Source organism: Orcinus orca, chromosome 10, assembly GCF_937001465.1.
Source record: "Orcinus orca chromosome 10, mOrcOrc1.1, whole genome shotgun sequence".
NCBI lineage: Eukaryota > Metazoa > Chordata > Mammalia > Artiodactyla > Delphinidae > Orcinus > Orcinus orca.
In genome coordinates this window covers 38,196,225-38,219,683 of record NC_064568.1, presented here as the reverse complement: position 1 = coordinate 38,219,683, position 23,459 = coordinate 38,196,225, and the positions used below count along the sequence as shown (strand labels likewise).

At 40.0% G+C, this 23,459-nt stretch overlaps 1 protein-coding gene across 4 annotated transcripts in view; it reads left to right on the top strand.

Moving 5' to 3' along the window:
- RBM6 (RNA binding motif protein 6) overlaps window positions 1-23,459 on the top strand; it is a 204,842-nt gene that overhangs the window by 136,640 nt on the left and 44,743 nt on the right. For 2 of the 4 annotated variants that reach the window (XM_004267820.2, XM_049716382.1), the window contains one exon: window positions 8,322-8,395. The exons of the other annotated variants lie outside the window; for them this stretch is intronic. In XM_004267820.2, coding sequence (XP_004267868.1) covers window positions 8,322-8,395 — 74 coding nt within the window. Of the gene's footprint in view, window positions 1-8,321; window positions 8,396-23,459 lie in introns of those variants that run through there. 4 annotated transcript variants of the gene reach the window in all.

Sequence of the window (23,459 nt, the reverse complement as noted above, 5' to 3'; positions counted from 1 at the left end):
ATGCAGGCCTTTCACCGTTGTGGCCTCTCCCGTTGCGGAGCACAGGCTCCGGACGCGCAGGCTCAGCGGCCATGGCTCACGGGCCCAGCCGCTCCGCGGCATGCGGGATCTTCCCAGACCGGGTCACAAACCCGTGTCCCCTGCATCGGCAGGCGGACTCTCAACCACTGCGCCACCAGGGAAGCCCTTGTTTTTGTTTTGACCACGATTTTAAAAACTAGATTTGGACTGGAAAGAGAAAAAAAAAGATATTTATTGGCTTGGTTTATATCTTTCATGGTTCATTCAGTTGTTTTAGGGGCAGGGGGAACAGGAAAAACAAAGTAAAACAAAACAAAAAATTCCTTTCATGTTTATTTGAATGCCCACCAGTGCTTTTGAGTTTATCAGAAATGAATGTTGGTTGTCACAGTCGTCAGATACATGTTAGAAAATCCCATGGTACAGGAGTTGGGGTGGGAGCTGCTGAATAGTACTTCATAGCTCTCTGGTGAGGGAAAGTGACTAGATAAGATGATTTTAATTTTATTTACTTATTTTTTAACTGAAGTATAGTTGATTTACAATGTTGTGCCAGTCTCTGCTGTACAGCACAGTGACTCAGTTATATACATATAGACATTCTTTTTTAATATTCTTTTCCATGATGGTTTATCAGAAGTATTGAATATAGTCCCCTGTGCTATACAGTAGGACCTTGTTGTTTAGATAACATCATTTTCAAAAATGAATCAAATGTCCCTGACAGGGTAGGAAAATCATTGCTTAATAAATGAAGCTTAAGCTTCATTAGTTTTTTCCTAATAACCGAGCAATTGAATTTGTGTCACAAATTAAATGATTTCCTGCCTTTGCTTGTCTTCAAATCAAAGAAGAAAATATTAGCCAAGCTACAAAAATTCCTGGTAGCAATGTGTGAGGTTATGTGTGAATTGGTGGTTAAATAATATTTGTGTAAGTATTGGAATATGTTTCTTCAACCTGAAAGTATTAGTTAACATTAGTTAACATGTATGTGCTAACTTTGGAAATAAAATATTGGATGAGTAGATCCTCTCAAGAAATTTTTGTCAAAAATTCTGACATACTTAATTTTAATTTCTAAAACTATGCAGTGGTGTTATGTTGAGGGAGTAGAGTGTTCTGTTTGTATAATTGTAAGTAATTTAAAATTCTATATTTTTTAGAAAATTTTTCATTTTAGCTTTCACATTAATATCAAGTCCTAGAAAGTGCTCACCTTGTTTATCAGACAATGAGTATGTTTGACAATGTACAAGCATATCTGATGAAAGGTTTTGGTAAATCTTAATCAAGAATAGTCCTGTATTTTATTTATTTATTTTAAAAATTATTATTATTATTTTTTTGCGGTACGCGGACCTCTCACTGTTGTGGCCTCTCCCGTTGCGGAGCACAGGCTCCGGACGTGCAGGCTCAGCGGCCATGGCTCACGGGCCTAGCCGCTCCGCAGCATGTGGGATCTTCCCGGACCGGGGCATGAATCCGTGTCGCCTGCATCGGCAGGCGGACTCTCAACCACTGAGCCACCAGGGAAGCCCAGTCCTGTATTTTAAAATGGCTGCATGGAGGACAAGTGCTGTCAGTAAGTTAGCAGCAATACAGGGGCAGCTGTCTCATCTTTAGTCCCTGAGAGTGCTTTGTAATAGAAGCACAGGGGTACTGAAATGTATTATCTCATGCACCCCTGAAACCACCCTGCAAAGGAGTTACCATCATTGCTACTTGGCATATGAGATAACCCAAGCCCAGAGAGAAGTGCCTTGCCTGAGGGCACATGATGAATTAGCTGTAGCTTCTTGCCTATGTACATAACTGTAGAAGTTACTTTGTGTGTTGCTCCAGTGAAGATACTCATTACAAGTGATGTGGCATTGACTGAGCGCCACCGCGTGCCGGGTATTATGCTAGTGTTGGGTGTACAGAAATGAAAATATCCCCCTCCCCCACTTAGTCTGGGACCTCTATTGTTCTGGCATCATCTCTCTGCTTCAGCATTGATGCTACTCCTCTCTTGGGTGATCCTTTTGCCACTCCTGTACCATCTTTCCTGTCAGGTTGGAGTGTTCTTAGCTCGGGGGAGAAACTCAGATCTTACTCCTGATGGTTGCTCTGTAGGTTTTTTTGTTTGTTTTCAAGTGAACAAAAATTGAACTAGATCATTGGCTCTAAAAAGAGTAGTTGTTCCCAGATTTTTAAAAAGTCCTGGGGATTTAATATACAGGGTTGTGACTATAGTTAACAGTACTGTATTGGATATTTGAAGGTTGCAGTAAGAGTTGATCTTTAAAGTTCCCATCACAAGGAAAACAAATCGTAACTGTGTATGGTGATGGATGTTAACTAAACTTATTGTGGTAATCATTTTGCCGTATATACATATATCAAATCATCATGTTGTATCCTAAAAGTAATACAATATTATTTGTCAATTATAGTTCAGAATAAAAAAGTTCCCTTTTTTGACTTACATAGCATTTTGAGATGGTCTATGCTTATCTACTTGTCATAACTCTTCCATTAGGCTAAGCTCTCTGAGGGCTAGGACACTCCCCTCCTCTGTGCTCACATAGCGTTGTAAATGTCAGTGGAAACTAATGAGTTGAATAAGGGTGAGAATTTCCTAACAAATGTTAATCTGGGCCCGAGAACCATCATCAGGATGAAGTGACCCTAAGATTAATTTTGATTTTGAAAACTACTTGAAAATACAAACCAATAAAAAATATTAAAAAAAAATAACCATCTGGTGCAGATGGAAAGCTAGATAAAATAGAACCATATGCAGTTTTCAAAAATTTAGCAAGTAATCATCAGTGCATATCTTCGTAGTTTCATCTGTCTTATTATAAACCAGCAATCCTTATATGCATAGTTGAAGGAGAGAGAATTGAAAGTGCTTATAAGATGTCAAAGTGATGATTTCATATAGGCCAATTTCATTCTTCCCAGATGGTATTTTGACATGTAAGTCAGATATTTTCCTAATTTTCCTAATGAAAGCTGCAGGTACATACTCATTTGAGGTTTTAACATAGCAAAGTACCTGTTGGAAATCTTTCACACAGGCCTCCTTTGTCATGTTATTTCCATTGATGGGAATTCAGATACCTGGATCAGTTCTGTTTGACTTTTGTTAAAATCTCTAACCTGATAATATTTTACTTTTCTTCTAAACACCTATATTCCCAGTGAAATGGAATTAGGAAAACAAGACCGATAGAACTAAGCCCTCTTGAATCTCTATTAATATTTTGCATGGTGCTTTTTATATTCATAATGCTTTGTTTCCACAGAAATATTACTCCTTGTTTAAAGGGGGAAATCCCTGTGTTTTCTTTTTCCTCAAAGATACCCAATAACATTTAAATTAATTTTTCCCTCTGCCTGTGTCCTTTAAAATCCTGATTCTTTTTTACATTTCATAGTTGGTATGTATATTCTGGCCTTTTTCAAAGTCAACCAGTACTCTCCTAATGGGAAATTCAACTGGACTTGTTTATGTTTAGTTGGGTTTTTCTTGGTCAGTTTGAATATAGGGCTGCTCATCTCATTTGCCTAAATAAAAATCTTGGTGTATAACGGTTACGAAAACAGGGCTTGGTATAGGCTAACAGTTGGCTTGAATGATCAAGGGCCATGTTTGTCAGCATCACTGAGTCAGCTTTTCTAGGGACAGAGACTAAAGAATTAGTTCTGGGATTGGATATTATTTATCAGGGCTTTGTTTTCTGTACCTTGTTTTCCCCTAAGCACCTGGTTAGCTATTATCACAGATGCTTTTTTGGGGAACAGGCAACCACATGGTTAATGAAGATGGAGAAGAATTGAAAATTTAATATTACCTTTATAGATTTCCTTCCTTTGCCTTGTTCTCATCCTTCTCAACTGCAAAAAAAAGTATAAGGAGCATTCACATTTCTATGAGAAATCTATACATTTAGGTTAGGAAATGGAGAAAGATATGCTTTTTAATAGTCATACAAATAAGCCACAAAGACCCATCAGCCCACCAGGTTTCTTCCCAACATGTGATGATGGAAGAAAAAGGTAATAAAAGAGGTTTTTTTATTACTCTTTTTAGGTGAGAATTTGTCTGTGGGACTGTTAACACTGAGTTTACCATCTTGATGATTCCAGATGGTTCCTAGCAATTCTGAATGCAAGGTTGGTTGGTAGTCTTCAGAACATTTAGGTCTCTGAGTGGAACATCTTCTGTGTCTACTAGAACTTTTTCTGTGAATTATAAAATTACATTTGAGAACTAAAGGAAAAAAATCACAATTAGCTCAATACAACCACTGTAATCATTTTTGTTTACAGTTGTGTCACATTACATCATTTTCAGATTTCTGTATATTCACCTGTGCTTGCTCAACTCCTCTCCCCTACCCCACACCCCATTTTCCCTCTCATGGAGTGAGCATGAGAGGTGGGGTGTGACTCGGCTATGACTTCAGGTGGTCTCTCCAGTTTTCTCTGAGTATGAGCGTTCACTATGCTGGCTGTGATTCTGTCATTTAAAGTGATATATTTTTCATACATTATGGCCCTTAAATGCAAGCCAACCTCTTCATCTGGTGTCAGCCAAAAGAAAAGTGATCTGTTGCGACGCTGGAGGAAAAACTGGCAGTGTTGGACTTAACCTATATTGAGAGATGGTATGTTGTTCTTCACCTTGGGGTGTTCAAGTATGATATTGAAAATGCATGGTTTTCATCTCATATGCTGACTTTTGTCTCTGACCTCTGAATTAGATGCAACTTCATTGTATTTAATTCTAGTTCTTTTTCCTATACACATTTTATATAATTGTTCTCAGTTTTAAAGTTTTTAAAATATACTATATTCAATATACTATATCAAGTATCTTATCATATTGTAATTTTTATAGCCATCATTTACAACAAGACTTTTGGGGTTTTGTCTTTTCAGAAGAATTTTGATAGCCAGTATATTCAGTCCATGAAAGTGAATACTTTCTAACTTGCACAGTCAGGCCCACTCACAATGGTTCTGCCATAGATATTTTAGAATAAAAATAACTGTTGTGCTCAAATTTCAATATTTCTTAACTGTAGACATAGTCTTATCTGTGCTTAGGCATGTGGGATCCTTTCTGTGATTGGGCTCCGTGGAAGTTAGAAATCAGATTAACTTATACAGTGTAGTGGTTAATAGCATCAGTTTGAATCTGGACTGACTGGGTTTGAAGCCAGGTATTGCTCCTTACCATTGAGGTGATTTTGAACAAATTACTTGTTCCTTCTTTGACTGCTTCCCCATGATGGGTAAAATGAGGTTAATAATATTTACCTTATAGGATAGTCATGTGAGGATTAACTATATGTAAAATATTTAGAATACAGTCTTGCACCTACAAGTGCTTTGTAAATATTACTTGATATCATCACCCGTTTTGGCAATTTATGAAAATCCTTATAGTACAACTCTGAGTCTTGGACACACAAAATGCTTTGGATCAAGATTGGGTCCTTTTTAATTTTTATTTATTTATTTTTAAAGTTTTAGGTATTATAGTTAAACTTTTTTGCTTTTTCTGGCCACATTGCATGGTTTGCAGCACCTTAGTTCCCTGACCAGGGATCAAACCTGGACGCCAGCAGTGAGAGCACCAAGTCATAACCACTGGACCGCCAGGGAATTCCCTAAACTTTAAATTTCTGTTTTTGTTTCATAAAGTTTCAGGCAGAAGAAGTTGAATGTTGGGCTTATAAATTTAAATATTATATCTGAAGTACATTGTCAACATATAATATCTCAGGAATGTATAGAGATGCTATTAGATGCTCATTATGTCTGCTCTAGATGCTCATTATGTCTCCTCTAGTATCTTTTCCTTTGCAGTGACATTAGTATCAAAGTCTATTTGTTCTTTAGCAAAGTATGAATGTTGCCATGAATCCTTTCTTTTTCTGCACATAGATTCTGTGTGCTCCTCTGGGCCACAATAGTTACTTCTTTAAGAACAGAAAGGAAACTCAGGGCTTTGCCAATTTGGTGTTGGTGTTCTGTGTTTTTCATTTTGGCAGCTATGGAGAGGGTTTGCTTTCCACACACCTGGATGCTCCTTTGACAATGTTCTGTAGAGGTAATCAACACACTTGAGAGTATATCTGCTTGTTCTGTGGCTGCCCCTTTCTGATTGTGGACATACATTTGAATGTTTACAGTAGATACTTGGTGATAAAAGGCACTTTAGTTGCTTCTGCTCTTCTGCAGTGTTTCCCAAGAACACTCAGAGCCCTTTACAAAATGCAGAATGTTTTATGTATGAGATGTTCACTGAGTTGAATCAAGAAATCCACTTGAAAGGAAATATGTAACAAAACAATTTCTCCTGTTAATAGGGTATATACAAATGCATATACTGTTTCTCTAAAGTAGTTTCATTTCTCTAAATAGTTACTAATTAGAGAAGACTGATTTTGTTGTGGTAAGTTTAAATAGAGATTCCAGGGGTTAGTTCTAATCTGTGTTGGTCAAAGCTGTGAAATCAGGTAGAAAGTCTGTCCACCTAAGGGGGTGCTGAGATTTCTAGTAGCTTTCTTTTCTTCCTGGTCATTTCCTAAAATTCAAAGGAAGAATCAAATTATACCATTGTAACATTTCATAATGAACTTGGAGTATGTAACAGATCTAAAGCCTTACCTATATCATAATAAAACATTTCAGGCCATTCATTCCATGTGACAAGGGATCCAACCCATTTCACCAAGTTTGGTCTGTTTTTAAGTTATATTTTCTCTTGCCCTAGCTTTTTTGTTGTTGTTTTCCTTTTCCCTTTTTTTTTTTTTCTTTTTTTGCCTTTATTACCTTGATTCAATGATACCAGTTTTCTATTATTATATATACTTTGTGCTCAAAATTGACCTAGGTTTTGTGTGGTTTCTCTTTCCCTGAGTTTTATTTCTTTTTTTTAAAAAAATAAATTTATTTCTGTCTTTTAAAAAATTTTTGGCTGTGTTGGGTCTTTATTGCTGCACGCGGGGCTTTCTCTAGTTGTGGCGAGCGGGGGCTACTCTTCATTGCGGTTCGCAGGCTTCTCATTGTCGTGGCTTCTCTTGTTGCAGAGCACGGGCTCTAGAGCTCAGGCTCAGTAGTTCTGGCACATGGGCTTAGCTGCTCCGCGGCATGTGGGATGTTCCCGGGCCAGGGATCGAACCCGTGTCCCCTGCATTGGCAGGCAGATTCTTAACCACTGCACCACCAGGGAAGCCCCTGAGTTTTATTTCTTATTTGAGCAAATCACATCTTTTTCTTGGTGTTCCATCTGCACAGTGTCACTCCTAAAGATGAACTTCTTTATCCTGTGAGGCAGTAGAGTGGCGGAAACATGGAAGCCACTTGTGGAGCATTGCTTTAATAAGTATATTTTTGTAGTCATATGGTGGCAGTATCAAGGAAATTATAGGATGGGGTTAGTGTTAGAGTTTGTCAGCTTGTAAATCCCATGACTTCCCATCTCATGGGTCACGAGAGTCACAAATGACACTTGCTCAGGAAAATGGTGAAGGGTGTTTTGTGCTCTGATGGTACATACAATTCTTGAACATGTACTGATTGCTAACAATTCCTGTCTCTCCCCCAGCCTACCCCAACTTTGTGCATAAGCACAGTTTTGGACCCAGCCATTTGTACTTACTTATGCTTTTACACCTTCTTCCTTTCATAAAGATTTTAGCTGGCTTATGACTTGAGTTGAAACAAGGAAAAAAAGAGGAGACCTGATATGGTCTGTCCCCTGCCAACCAGAAGCTTCCTGTGGTATATAGTTGCCTCAGTCTGTCAGCACTTCTGTCTTTGAAGGTGGTTTCTGCTTGATAAGTGGTGACTATTAGTATAGCTTTGAGATAATTGCTTCTCCTCCTTCTCTCGGTATACATTTTTTTTTCCAGATACTTTCCTGTTCTTGTTGACCTTGTTTTTCCAGAAGACTCAGCCTGTGGTTAAAATGTTTCGGGTCCCCCTTTGAACTTTCTGTGGGATTACCCAATTCTGGGGCACCCTCACCAGATCAACAGTGCTAAAGAGGGCAAAGAATCTTCTTGGTTAATAGAAAAGGCCATTTTGGAATGACTTTCTAAGTCCAGAAACATCCAGACTTTCCTTCAGTACTTTTTTCTGTTTGGGGTAGCAGCTTTGCCTAGTACAGGGGAGGGGGGGGGCTATGGGGAGGGCTTGTGTTTAAGGGGTTCAGAAACAGGGGATTTAAGTGTGTCTTTTGTGTTTTCAAGGCACTAACACCACTCCCGTCTGTATTTAAATGCTGTCCCCAGGTTACGACTATGGCTATGTCTGCGTGGAGTTTTCACTCTTGGAAGATGCCATCGGATGCATGGAGGCCAACCAGGTTGCTTTATACTTCGGTCAAATGATGCTGGAAGGATATATTTTTTATGTATGGGGAGGGAGGGCTTCAAATGATTAAACTTTGGAAAGGCACCAGAAATACGTATTTGGAGCATACCACATTCCAACCAGGAGAAACTTTAAAAGAAGCTGGGAAGGTTTCTCTAGAAGAGTTAATGGGCACAGAGTGTATTTTAAAAAATAGCATTCAGTTGTAGTTGCACCATATTCCAAGGACAGTAGATGGAAAAAAATGACAGGTCTGGAGTGCTTCCCTTTGGGATGTGACTGAGCTTGGGATCCAGATGCAAAGAATGATCCTTGCCTGTCTGTGATCTGAAGGAACTTCCTGGCACAGGAATTCTAGGTCAGTACTTAACACCCAGACCTAGGGTGAAGACCACTGATGGCAATTCCTGTGGCACTCAGGTCCTGCCTGCAAGTGCTACTTTTGGAAGAGGGCCAATGGGGAGAAGAGAGTTAGTTGTTGATTGTTGGGGTCTTTTGCATTCATCATTGTTCTTTGCAAATTGGGGTTTCGTACTCAAGTTCTTAGCTGCATATAGTCAGAGCTGGTGAATCTGAATCTGTACTTACCTTATGTTTTAAACACCTAGATGTATTTAGCTTGCCACCTAGAACTGTCATCTGGGTCTTTAATTGAACGCTGCCTGGTAGTTTTGGGAGGAATTATGAAATGGATAGAATCCTTGTCATCGTGTTTCCTTGGGGAAAGTTGTTTTCTCTGTGGTGTGTTAGTTCCTCCATCTGTAAAGTGGGAGAAAGAAGCTTAGTGATACAGTTTGATTTTTATGTACCCACTGCCTGTGCTTAACATTGTGATTGCGATGCACCCAGAATCTTAAAAGAAGGCTCTGCCAGAGAAGAGTAGTATTGCATGAGAACTGTTTCTCTTTCATAGCCGAATGCCCTTTCATCAGCTTTGTTCCATTCAGCATGGCTCATCACACTTAACTTTTTCCCTTCTTTGACCATGTTCCCCCTTTATGGCAATGGAGATGACATGCTCTAAATCCTCTGGGATCAAGAAGTAATTAGAGGAAACTTGATGTATCCATTCCTATTGTTAGTAGTATAAATACTGTTAGATCCTCAGAAAATGACTGCAATAGGACTATATCCCCTTCACAGAGTTCTCGTTGCCTGATTTGTTCAGTGTCCATCATTGAGTCAGTCATTTAACAGATACTAATTATGTGTCAGAAAATGCTATCTGCCAATATTTGGGGAGAGGAATAAAAGTCCTAGTCTGTATGCTTATGGTTGATTCCATTCTAGCAATCTGTCCTAATTTGAGAACATTCATTTAATTCATAAGCATCTTGTCTTTATCAGTGAGTAATCTTTAAATCCTTTGCCACTGTACTAAAGAATATTGTGAGTGGTAGAAACATAAATGGGGAGCCATGGCAGATGCCATTTCTTTAGTATCATTCTCCCAACTGTGTGTTTCTCCTAGAGGGATGTTGCTTTTTATCAGAGCTATATAATCTTAAAAATAACCATATTGTGTCTTAACTGCCTCTTCCTTCTATCCCCCAAAAAATCCTATCTAAAGTATCCAGCCTCCTAAAGAGTAATGTCAAATAGAACTAGGGCAGCCTTCTTTAAAAATAAGGATTATCATAATGCTGGATTTCTGTTAGAGGTACATCTAGAAAAATGTTCATTTACACAAGCAGTGTCAAGGGGGTGTGGCCTATAGACATATCTCCCCCGACCCTTCCCACCCATTCTTTGAACACTCTCCCAGATCCCTCATGAATGACCTTTGCCCAGTGAATGGGACACCAGAATAAAGCAGGAGCAAGGCCAGAATTTTTCTAGACGGGTAACCATGCTCTTGCATATGTCACTCTGTGCAGGAGAGCAAATAAGAGACAGCCTCTGTCTTCTAGGACCTTATAATCTCATACTAAGAAAGGTGACAGAGATTATGTGGTACTCATGGATTCCATAGAGTGTTCTCTCAGATAAACTCCAAATTCTGTCCGATAACATTTTCAGTATTCACTGGAGTTATTTCTTTTTTGTTTTTTTTTTGTTTTTTTTGCGGGACGCAGGCCTCTCACTGCTGTGGCCTCTCCCGTTGCGGAGCACAGGCTCCGGATGCGCAGGCTCAGCGGCCATGGCTTACGGGCCCAGCCGCTCCGCGGCATATGGGATCTTCCCGAACCGGGTCACGAACCTGTGTCCCCTGCATCGGCAGGCGGACTCTCAACCACTGCGCCACCAGGGAAGCCCTGGAGTTATTTCTTAATAAGATATCACCATATCCTTATTCAGTCAACCCGATTTCCTAGATTTTTATTCTTCCTCTAGCCATGGGACAGAGGTCACACTGCTAACACTGCCATGCAATAGAATCCTCTTGCTGAACTGCATAGACTTCATGACCCAGTCAGTATTCTTCTAACAACCTTTACCACAGCTCAGATGTATACAAATCATTCTGATGAGAAAAATTTTGAGAATGGAATATTCAGGGGGATTTTTGTAATTAGGTAGTATAGCATAGAAAAGAGGAGTGTAGGTTCTATAGTCAGATGTTACTTCCTAGCTGGGTTGTCTCTGGCAAATTTCTTAACCTCCCTTGGCCTCAGTTCCCTCTGTTACCAGTACCTCATGGGACCCTGGAGTGGATTAAACGAGATCATGCATTCACGAGTGCCTGCTGTGTACTAGGCACCTTTCTGGATGCTGGAGATGCTGCAGTAAACGAGACAGATTATATAACTTCTGTTTTAGTGATAGAAGTCAGAGCATAAGCAAGTAGACAAATTTAAAATAATATATGATAATGCTAAGTGCTATAAAGATAATGAAGCAGGGTATTGAGAGAATGCATATGAGGGCAGTTTTAGATGAGGTGGTTAGGGAAACTTCTTGAGGAATAACATAGAATTTGAGTAGTGACTCTTGGTGCATAATGTATACAGAACACTTAGCATAGCATCTGATACCTAGTAAGCATTTGAAATTAGACAGTCGTCTCCTCCTCCTCCTCTTCTTCTTCTTCATGTCAAGTAATTTCCAATCATAATTCTGGGAAAAAAAATTTTATATCTGGATTTTCCTTAAGGAAATGGATGTGGATCAAGCTCCCAATAACACAGCAGTTTAAAATCTTATGAGAGACATAAGAATGTGAGGGACGAAGTCCTTACTCCTTGGAGTAAGGTGCAAGTGTTTGTGGAAGATGTCTATTCATCCATTCTCCTTCCGTCCAAGTTTTACTTATAGAAAAATTAGTATGAATTCTGAGTCACCATCTACAGGGCACCTTTGAGTAGTCTGTGTATATGCTTCTGAGGAGGGTTCTATGAAATGCTTTGGGTTGAGATTTTTATAACTCTTCACTATCCTGACTCTTGATGTGAAATGTCTTTTATTTATCATTGACTGATACTTATAAGTCTGGGGAAGGGGATAAAGGAGGCTTCTGTCAGCTTGGTTTGTCAGATACTGTGGGGTATGTGTGCATAATGAGGTTGTTCAGGATGATAACTAAGGCCCCTCTAGCCCTTTCCCAGTGCCTTAATGGAGACATCAAACTAGTAGGATGCTCTGCAGCAGTACTGAGGATGGTGGCCAAGGGGACTCATCAGGGCATCACTTAGCCAGCAGCTGTCTGTCTGGGAAAGTAATTTCCTACAGAGGTCTGTCAGCTCATACCTTCACCATCTCTGTCTAGGAGAAGTATAAAGCCAGCAAACACTGTGAGATGCAGAACCTTTTATTCTATCCCTTCCTGGGAAAGGTATTTCTAGCAGTGTCATATACCCTTGGCTTTCTTTATTGTCCAAGTCCCTGAGGATTGAGAGTGACTATTATCTCCTTTCTCTTTGTCCCATTGCACTGGGACTTGGGGAGGGGAGTAAGAAGCATTGTGTTAGAATATCTCTCAATGGTTGCCCAGTTGTGCTAGTTCTCTCAAACCGTTGTCATTTGGTCTGCAGCATTTTATTTTCTCAAATTTGCAGGTATGATGTTTGTTGCCTATTTCTGTTTGACCAAATAGTCACTAAAGTGCCCTTATAAAAGGGCTCTGGGAGAATAATTCATTTCTCTGCAGTTTTTACTCAACTTTATTAGCATCAGTGACCTTCTTTACTAAAGATGACTTGGCTACATGACAGAATCAGCCTGACTTTATAAAGTGCAAGGGAAAAGGATGCTGTTATCACCTAACATGAAAATTCCTTCAGACACTGGCTTTTTCTAGTATGTGGAATGAAGACTGTAGAATACATGAAGTTTTATGAAATAGTGTTTTTTTGTGTCAACAAACTTAAGAGAGTTTGAGTTTTTGAGGATACCAGGACGGCCAGGGTATTTCTGAAGGTATGTGAAGGAAGCCAAATCTTAAATAGGATCCGTCCTTGTGATTAAAATGAGATGAATAGGGAACGCTTATGTTTTGGGGGATGGGAAAGACTTTGTTGAGGCCATGATGGAAAAAATGAGCTGAGACTCAGTTTGTTGGAATCTTATTTAAGTTGTTAGCAATATTGTATGAAACATTTCAGTACTTGAATTGTGTGCTTTCCAGGTAACAAAAAAAAATAATCTTTATAAATACCTGCAAGGCTTGTGGCGTTGCCTAAACCTGCAAGGCTTGTGGCATTGCCTAAACCCTCACCCTAAAACTACTTCACTGAAGAGAATGTGGCATCCTGGCCAGAGCTCAGCTGTATAACTTGTGGCTTGAGTCATGCCATTCTTTCTGGAAATCTCAATTTCAGTACCCTCTCTTGAGTGCCCTCAGTAGAGGTATTGGTGGGAAACAGAAAGGAAAATGAATTCTAAAATGTGTGTAAATCAACAATTGAAGATTCTCACTCACCGGAGAGTTGGGGAATTCTGGAGAATTAAAAATGATTTTAAGGGGGACTTCCCTTGTGTCGCAGTGGTTGAGACTGAGCTCCCAATGCTGGGGGCCCAGGTTCAATACTGGGTCAGGGAACTAGATCCCACATGCATGCTGCAACTAAGAGTTTGCATGCCACAACTAAGGAGCCCGCCTGCTGCAACTAAGACCCGGCACAACCAACCAAATAAATAAATAAATAAAATATTTTTAAAAAATGATTGTAAGGATTGATGATCTGATTATGCAGTTTGGTTACCTGTCCAGTGATTGAGTCTTGGCTGGGCACCAGGCAATATATCATGGTAGTTAAATATATGGACTCTGATCTCCATCCAACTAGCTCAGTAGGTAAATACATGGACTCTGGAGGCAGACTGCTCAGGGTTGCTTCTCAGCTCTGTCACCTTCTACTATGTAACTTGGGCAAGTGGCATAACATAACATCTCTGTGTCTCAATGTCTTCTCATACTTCTAGGGATTAAATGAGTTAATGCATGTAAGGTGATTCGAACTGGGCCTGGCACGCAGTGAACATTGAGTGTTTATTTGTTATTAGCACACAGCTTCTTATCTGACTGGACAAGAAAGTCCTAAATTATAGCAGCTCCAGTTTTGGCTTCATGGAGTATATGGTTAAAAAGAGGATTTGGTGGCAGTGTCCAGGGGATTATTTTTACATCAACAATACTTCTTATTTAGCCTGCTGATTGGGACTGATTATCAGGTCTTTCTAGGTGTTTCTCCTGCCTCAGTGATCAAATCTTAAATTTTCTCAAGAGGAAGTGCAAGAGACATACCACATGTGGGGCATGGAGTATGGTTAGACCACACTGGGAATCTAGCCTATGACCTTAAAACCCTAAACTCTGGTAACTAGCCACTGGCGTTGCCTATCTCAGATTTTTTCCAATAATTGTAAAAGGTACTCTAAATTGGAGTCAGTTTAGTTTTCTTGAATTTGAAAAGTAAATATTTATCATTTGGCAGTTTTAAGGGAAATTTCCAATGTGTCTCCTATAATGAGATTTATGATTATTTTTGTTACACATGGTTCATTTCTGTGGTTGGAAGAAATTTAGTTCCTAATTTGTTCTAAATTGGGCATGTGCCTGTATATTTTAACCTTGTGCTTTGTTGTTGCCATATTTCTTTCAGCTTGTATTTTTTTTTAATTAATTAACTTATTTATTTATTTTTGGCTGCGTTGGGTCTTCGTTGCTGCACGTGGGCTTTCTTTAGTTGCAGCGAGCCGGGGCTACTCTTCATTGCGGTGCGCGGGCCTCTCATCGTGGTGGCTTCTCTTGTTGCGGAGCACGGGCTCTAGGCGTGCATGCTTCAGTAGTTGCAGCACTCGGGCTCAGTAGTTGTGGCTTGTGAGCTCTAGAGCGCAGGCTCAGTAGTTGTGGTGCACGGATTTAGTTGCTCTGCGACATGTGCGATCTTCCCAGACCCAGGGCTCGAACCCGTGTCCTCTGCATTGGCAGGTGGATTCTTAACGAGTGCGCCACCAGGGAGGCCCCCAGCTTGTATTTTTAGTTAATGTTTGACTTTTTATAAAAGTTGGGATTGTGCAAAGTGCTAATTTTGGAACTTGATTACAGACAGTTATTGAAAACAAAAAGCAGAATTTGTATAATTCTAACTAACTAGTACAGGGGTTATACAAAGGCACAGTTCCCTTTGTGGTCTTGGTTATAGCTTTGGTTTATGACTTTGTATACCTCCAGACAGTATAGTGTTAAGAGCACAGACAGGTTTAAGATTCCAGCTTCATCAGTTCCTAGCTCTTGTGACTTCTGAAGCTCAGTTTCCTCATCTATAAAATGGAGGGATAATCACAGTACCTACCTCAGAGCAGTTGTGAGATTAAAGTATGTAATGTATGTGAAGTGCTTGGTATGGCAGCTAGCATATGGTATATACTCAGTAGTACAGGGTGATTCTATAACACTGGACTCTACTTGGTTGCCTTCCTTTTTCTTGGCTGCTTATCTACCTCTTGGGACGCAGAGATGCCTGAAAAGTGGAGGCAGTGCTTTGGGTGGCAGCTAGATCTTTTGACAGCCAGTTCTGTGTTGCTGCACAGTGTCTCTCCCATGAAACTTGGGGTGTCTGGACTGAAAGTGAAAGAGGCTGGGTAGCACCTGTCTTGACAGTGTCTGAGGGATGAGTGCACAGGCATCCAGGCATGTGAGGGCAGACGATCATGGCCATTCCAGCACTCATATGGTGGAGAGCCTTGTTTCTGAATCTAGCATTGCTGGTAGTTTTGTCACAGAATTCACTTAGGCCACAGGTGGCATTGAATGTTTATTGGGTGTCTTCTCCATTCAAGTTGAACTTGGAGGTTATCATGTGTCTTTGTGTCTCCGTTCTCCACAGGGCTGCTTGTTCAGATGTTGTCATTCCGCCCTCTAGCTCATTTGTATGTGAGCTAGATACGTAAATATGTGTCTATGTAATATGTATTATATATAATATGTACATATTTCTTGTTAAGAGTATTGATGGTATGACTTTGATAATCATGGATAAGCTTATCTAGATTAATAATTATCTTTGGGACTTCCCTGGTGGCTCAGTGGTTAAGAATCCGCCTGCCAATGCAGGGGAAAACGAGTTCAAACCCTGATCCGGGAAGATCCCACATGCCATGGAGCAACTAAGCCCGTGCGCCACAGCTACTGAGCCTGCACTCTAGAGCCCGCGAGCCACAACTACCAAGCCCACGTGCCACAGCTACTGAAGCCCGTGCGCCTAGAGTCTGTGCTCCGCAACAAGAGAAGCAACCGCAATGAGAAGCCGGCACCACAACGAAGGATAGCCCCTGCTCGCCACAGCTAGAGAAAGCCCATGCGTGGCAATGAACACCCGATGCAGCCAAAAATAAATAAATAAATGTATTAAAAAATAATTATCTTTAATCTTTCATGGTGAGATTTAGTAATGCTGATGTTGTATACTAATGATACATATTTTACCAAAATCTATGACCAAGTGAAATTTGTATTTAATCTGTATGAACACCATTTCCAAAGGAAAATATAAAGAGAAAAAGAGGTCTATCACAGAAAGTAGATAATTGGTTACCAGGTTCTTATAGAGAGGGGGAAAGCAAGAAGGAATAGTGAGTGACTGCTAATGGGTAATAGGGGCTCTTTCTGAGGTGGTAAAAATGTTCTAGTATTAGTTGGTGGTGATGGTTGACCAACCTTGTGAATATACTAAAACCCACTGAATTGTACAAAGTACCAAAGAAGAGTGAATTTTATGGTATGCGAACCATATCTCAAGTTTTAAAGTCTTTAAACTTAGCATGGAATTTAGTTCAGGATCCCAGCCTGATGGGAATGAATCCGGGTCTAAAATAAAATACAGACACTTACAGAAAAAAAGGTGGTATGTCAGTTTGTCTGGAAGCTAGAGATTTAAAGCTTTGATCGTAAAATGTCTGAAGAATTTCTTTGTTAATGGTATCTACATGCCACAGAAGAACATTTAAACTAAATGTCTGAAAGGGGATGGATGGAATTGGTAACAAGCCACATCTGAAGTGGCCACATAGCTTGTGCACAGTAGTTGCTCAACACAGTAGTTGCACAGTAGTTGCTCAGTAGTGCACAGTAGTTGCTCAGTACAGAGTGGGCTTTCTGTTTTAGTATCCATACAGTTAGAAATAAAGGAAAGGGGAATTCCCTGGCCGTCTAGTGGTTAGGACTCAGCGATTTCACTGCTGAGGACCTGGGTTCGATCCCTGGTCGGGGAACTAAGATCCCACAAGCCTCGCGGCACAGCCCAAAAAAAGAAAAAAAGAAGGAAAAAAAGAAAGAAAGGAAAGGACTATTTTGAAGTATTGATAGATTTGAAATGAAAGTGCTGCTGGGAAATCCTTGGGCTTTTTTTTTTTTTTTTTTTTTTTTTTTAACAGAGACAACATTCCTGTAACCGAATGCTTTGTAGGTACCAACATGGATCTTTCCTGGTTTCCTGGAATTGTTAACCAAAGCTCAAAACTGGAATGTGGGTAGAGAAGAACAAATCACGCTGAGGGAGGTTCCCTCCCTGTATCTTTCTCAGAGGCTTCTTTTCGGCAGGTTTTTTTTTTTTTTTTTAATTCTTTTTTTGGGGGGAGGCTGCGTTGGGTCTTCGTTGCTGCGCGAGTGGGGCTACTCTTTGTTGCGGTGCGCTGGCTTCTCGTTGCGGTGGCTTCTCTTGTTACAGAGCACAGACTCTTAAGAGTGAGGGCTTCAGTAGTTGTGGCATGTGGGCTCTAGAGCACAGGCTCAGTAGTTCTGGCGCATGGGCTTATTAGTTGCTCCACGGTATGTGGGACCTTCCCAGACCAGGGATCGAACCCATGTCCTCTGCATTGACAGGCAGATTCTCAACCACTGTGACACCAGGGAAGTCCCTTTTCAGCAGTATTAACACTGTAGCTGTCATCTTTTACCTCTAGTACCAGAGGGTCACAGAGGTTCTTTTTTTTTAAAGAAAAAAATTATTACGATAATTTAAGTATCATAAAATTCACCCATTTTAAGTATATAATTCAGTGATTTTTAGTAAATTTACCAAGTCGTGCAACCATAAAGTGATTTCAGACTTAAAAGTTGTAAAAACAGTACAAAGACTTTCTATGTGCTTTGCACACACAGTCCCCAAATGTTAACATTTTACCACATTTGGGTTTTTTTGTTTTTTTTTTAATTTGTTTATTTTAAAACATGAAACCCAAGCTGAATAGAAACCACAGAAATTACATTGACGAGATTTTTAGTATTTGCCAAGAAAAATAAAGCCCCCAGAGAAATAAAAATCAAACCCCAAACCCAGTTAAAAAAACCCACAAACACAGCGGCAGCACATATAGCCATGGCCCTACGGAAGCTGGAGAATGCCAAGCGATTCAGGCCTCATTTCCTCGCTCAGGATGCTAAATCACTTTGTGGAGGGATGCAAGGGCCAGGAGAGAAACCCGGGAGGGGGAGTCTTAACAAATGCAGAGATTTTTGAATGATCCCTTCTCTTGAAGAGGCATCATTTAACTTGTCTTCCCATCACACCTCCTCCCTTGGTGGTTTGAGGTACTCTTTGGTTGGGGAGAGTAAGTAAATTTCTGGTGGGTTGAGTGGATGCTTTGGAAAGTGATGAGGGCTTAAGCTATCTTGTCAGCGCTCCCAAGAGGGTCGGTCCCCTGCTGGGCAGAGCTGAGGTTGGGGGTTGGGGTTGGAGGATGGGAAATAGGACCAGATTCAAATCTCCCACTCCTGCACACTGTAAGGTTTTTGTGGGGCTTAAAAAAAACCCAACAAATGTTTTCCCCCGTGAGAGAGCTGGCATTTGGATGCCTGATACACAAAGAAGGACTTGTGTGCTAGCTAGCATTAGACCAAGAAGCAACAGCAGCCAGGGGAAAGGCAAAGCAAGCTTACATCCATTGGCCTGATGTTTTTTTGTAATACAGTGGTTCTTAACAGTGGGGAGAGGGCGGGGGGAAGGCAGTTTGGATATCCTTTTCTCCCCTCCCCAGCCACTGGACATTTGGCAATATCCAGAGACATTTTCGGTTGTCACTACTGGCACTAGTGAGTAGAGGCCAGGGATGCTGCTAAACATCGTACAACACACAGGACAGCCCCCGTAGTGAATTATCTGGCCCAAAATTTAAACAGTGCCAAGTTTGAGAAACCCTGGTATAAGGGGACGGGAGTTATGGTTAGCCATAGAGAGGATGACCCAACTTGCCATGGGTTGAGTTTTTTTTTTTTTTTTTTTTTGGCGGTACGTGGGCCTTTCACTGCCGTGGCCTCTCCCTCTGCGGAGCACAGGCTCCGGACGCACAGGTCCAGCGGCCATGGCTTACGGGCCCAGCCACTCCGCGGCACGCGGGATCCTCCCAGACCGGGGCACGAACCCGTGTCCGCCGCATCGGCAGGCGGACTCTCAACCACTGCACCACCAGGGAAGCCCCATGGGTTGACTTTTAATGAATCACCTTTCTCTTTACCTTCCTCCTGGTCCTAACAGAATGGGGAGTGGTGGGTGGGGTTAAGAGTGTAGTGATAGAGTGCAGACATGGCTCCTGCCCACCTTCCAGACTGCCAGTCACAAGCCTAGCCTGTGCCCTTGGGGTAGGAGCTTCAGAATGAGACCTACTTGATATATTGCCCAGAATAAGTTCTTTAAAGAACCAAAGGGTTTTATGGGGTTGTTTTTTTTTTTGGTTTTTTGTTTTGGCCATGCTGCGCACCTTGCAGGGTCTTAGTTCCCCTACCAGGGATTGAACCTGGGCTTGGCAGTGAAAGCTCCAACTCCTAACCACTAGGCCACCAGAGAACTCCCCCCCAAAGGTGATTTTTAGAATCAGTCTGAGAAATGACTAAGATATTCTATTATCCAGCAGACATTACCAGCTGGATATGGGGCTTGAGGGTCAGCAGATCACACACATTTGATAGCAGTTGCTAGAAAAACAAGTTGAGAATTCCCTAAACAGATTGTATTTCACTTGTCAGTTTTCCAGGGAGTATTTAAAATATGGGTGCTGATTTTCATAGCCCTTGGTTATAATGTATCAAATATTGGAAGCCAAATGAATATCTTTTCATTTGGCTTTATTTTGGAAGAAGGTTTCACAGAGCCTTATAACTGGAGCCAGCATGTTGAACTAGTTATAGAGACTCAACTCAAAGTAAAAGATGCATATATTTTATCTTAATATAATAGCATTTTACTGTAAATGGGACATACCCTCCTGTGCAAAACTGGTTGGTCTGTCTGGAATCATGTTGGATATATCAGAAACAACTCATTTTAACTTTTGTTAACATGGTGAATACTGAGCTCTTCTATGTGTAAGACCTTGGACTAAGTAGTATACATTTATTAATGAAAAAATGGACATGTCTCCTTATGGTCTAGTGGGGTGACACTGTTTAAAATTTTTTAATTTTTAAAACTTTTCATTTTGAAATCTCAGTCTTTCAAGGGGGTACAAAGTAGTGGAAAGAATACCAGTACTCTTCAACATTTCATAATCATTAAGTTAACATAGATATAATATTATCTAATATACATAACTTTTCAGATTTTGCCAGTTGTCCGCTAATGTCGTTTCTCTGGTTTAGTATGCAAGCCAGGATCATATGTTGTATTGAGTTGTGATATCTCCTTTTATTCTCTCTGTGACACTTCTCAGTCTTTCTTTGTCTTTCATGGCCTCGACACTTTAGAAAAGTACTGGCAGTTATTTTGTAGGACATTTCTCTGTTTGGATTTGTCTGTTTCCTTGTGATTAAATTCAGGTTATGCATTTTTTGGCAAGAATACCCCAGGAGTGATGTGTGTCTTTTCTTATATATCATCAGGTAGCACATGGTTTTGTCCTATTACTAGTGATATTAAGTTAGACCACTTGGTTAAGGTGGTGTTTGTCAGGTTTTACCACTGTAAAGTTACTATTTTAGGTATAATTAACTTACTATTATAAGTTATAATTAATTAATTAATTATAATTATTATAATTAATAAGTATTTTGTGGGGGCATACTTTGAGATTATAAATATCCTATTTCTCAGCATGCCTTTTTCACTTAATAATTTTAGCATCCATTGATAGCTTTTGCACATAAAGTTACTACTGTGGGTTTTTGTCTAAGGGCAATTTTCTATTTCCATCATTTCTTACACATTTGTTAGAATTCTACTATAAGGTTGAACCATCCCATCTCCCTTATTTTATGTAGTGAATAGAACTAAAAAATATGGTGTATACACACATATGCATTTTTATATCTATCTGTGTATATATATTAAAAACCATGATTTCATGATGTTATAAATTCCAATTCTAATCCAATATCACAGAGTTCATTCTAGCTTTACCTCATTCCTTATTTGTAATTCTTTTTGCTAATAGTAAAAATCCTGGCTTTCATTCTCCACAATATGTTTACTTATTTGCTCAATCCCAGAGTATACATAAAGTAGTTTCAGATTGTTAATTCATCCCCCTGTGAAAAACTAGAATCCAGTATTTGGGTACAGTTCTTTTTGTCTTTAGCCTGAGAGTATATAGTCAAAATACTGTTTCCCAAAGTTAGTTAGGGTGGTTCTTCACCACCTCACCCACTCTTCTATGTGGTTGTTACTCATTTTACTGTAGAAAAAGTAGAAAACACAGGTTAAGAGAAAAGGGTTAGTATCTCCAGTGATCTCTATATTGCTTTTTATTTATTTATTTTTGGCTGCATTGGGTCTTCGTTGCTGCACGCAGGCTTTCTTTAGTTGCGGCGAGTAGGGGCCACTTTTCGTTGCGGTTTGCAGGCTTCTTATTGTGGTGGCTTCTCTTGTTGGGGAGCACGGGCTCTAGGCACGCAGGCTCAGTAGTTGTGGTGCATGGGCTTAGTTGCTCTGCGGCATGTGGGATCTTCCTGGACCAGGGCTTGAACCTGTGTCCCCTGCATTGGCAGGCGGATTCTTAACCACTGTGCCACTAGGGGAGCCCTATATTGCTTTTTTTAAAAAAATAAATTAATGGACTTTTTCTTTTCACCTTTTAAATAGACTTTGTTTTTTAGAGCAGTTTTAGGCTCGCAAAAATATTGAGCATCCCACCTCCAACACCACACCCACAGCCTTCTTCACCATCCACTGTGGTACACTTATTACAATCAGTGAAACAACATTGATACATCATTGTCAACTCAAAGGCCATAGTTTACATGCGGGTTCACTCTTGGTGTTGTAGATTTGTGAGTTTGGACAAATTGATAATGACATATATCAACCATTATAGTACATGCAGAGTTGTTTCATTGCCCTAAAAATCCTCTGTGCTTTACCTGTTCATCCTTTCCTCAATGGTTGCTGGGTTGCAAACCCCTAGCGACCATTTTCTTTTTACTGTCTCCATAGTTTGTTCCAGAATCCCATGTAGTTGGAATCATACAATATGTAGCTTTTTGCAGATTGGTTTCTTTCACATAGTAATATGCACTTGCTAGTAATTGTCTTCTTTCACTTAGTAATATGGATTTAAGTTTCCTCCATGTCTTTTTGTGTTTTGATAGCTCTTTTTTTTTTTTGAAGCTCTGAATAATACTTTATTGTCTGAATGTACCACAGTTTGTTTATTCATTCACCTAAAGGGCAACTTAGTTGCTTCTGAGTTTTGGCAGTTATGAATAAAGCTGCTATAGGATACATCCATATGTAGGGTTTTGTATGGGCATAAGTTTTCCATTTATTTGGGTAATACTAAGGAGTGCAGTTCCTGGATTTCATGGTAAGAGTATGTTTAGTTTTGTAAGAAACTGCCAAACTGTCTTCCAGAGTGGCTGTAGCATTTTGCATTCCCACCAGCAGTGAATGAGAATTCCTGTTGCTCCACATCCTCACCAGCATTTGATGTCAGTATTCAGGACATTCTAATAGCTATGTAATGGTGTCTCATTTTAATTTGTACTTCCCTGATGACATAGAATGTGAGCATCTTTTCATAAGCTTATTTGCCAGCTCTAGGGTTCTGCCCCACCCCTCTCCACCCTCATTGTTCTATAGCAAGTAGAAGAGGTTCCCATCTATTCTAGTTTGCTGAGAGTTTTTATCATGAATGGCTGTTGGATTTTGTAAATGCTTTTTCTGCTTCTATTGATATGACCTTGTAATTCTTTTTTTTTTTTTTTAGCCTGTTGATGTGATGGATTATATTAATTGATTTTTCAAAGTTGAACCAACCTTGCATTGCATACCTGGAATAAATTCCAGTTGTTTATGGCATATAATTCTTTACATACATTGTTGGATTTGCTTTGCTAATACTTTGTTGAGGATTTTTACATCTACCCTCATGGGAGATATTGGTTTTTTTCTTGTAATATCTTTGTCTGGTTTTAGTATTAGGGTGATGTCTGCCTCATAGAATGAGTTAGAAAATGTGTCCTCTACTTCTGTCTTCTGGAAGAGACGTAGAAAATTAGTATAAATTCCTTAAATGTTTGGTAGCCTTCATCAGTGAACTCATCGGGGCCTGGTGCTTTCAGTTTTGGAAGATTATTATTGATCCAATTTCATTAGTAGATATAGACCTATACAGATTGTCTTTTTCTTCTTGTGTGAGTTTTAACAGGTTGTGTTTTTCTAAGAATTGCTCCTATTCACCAGGGTTAT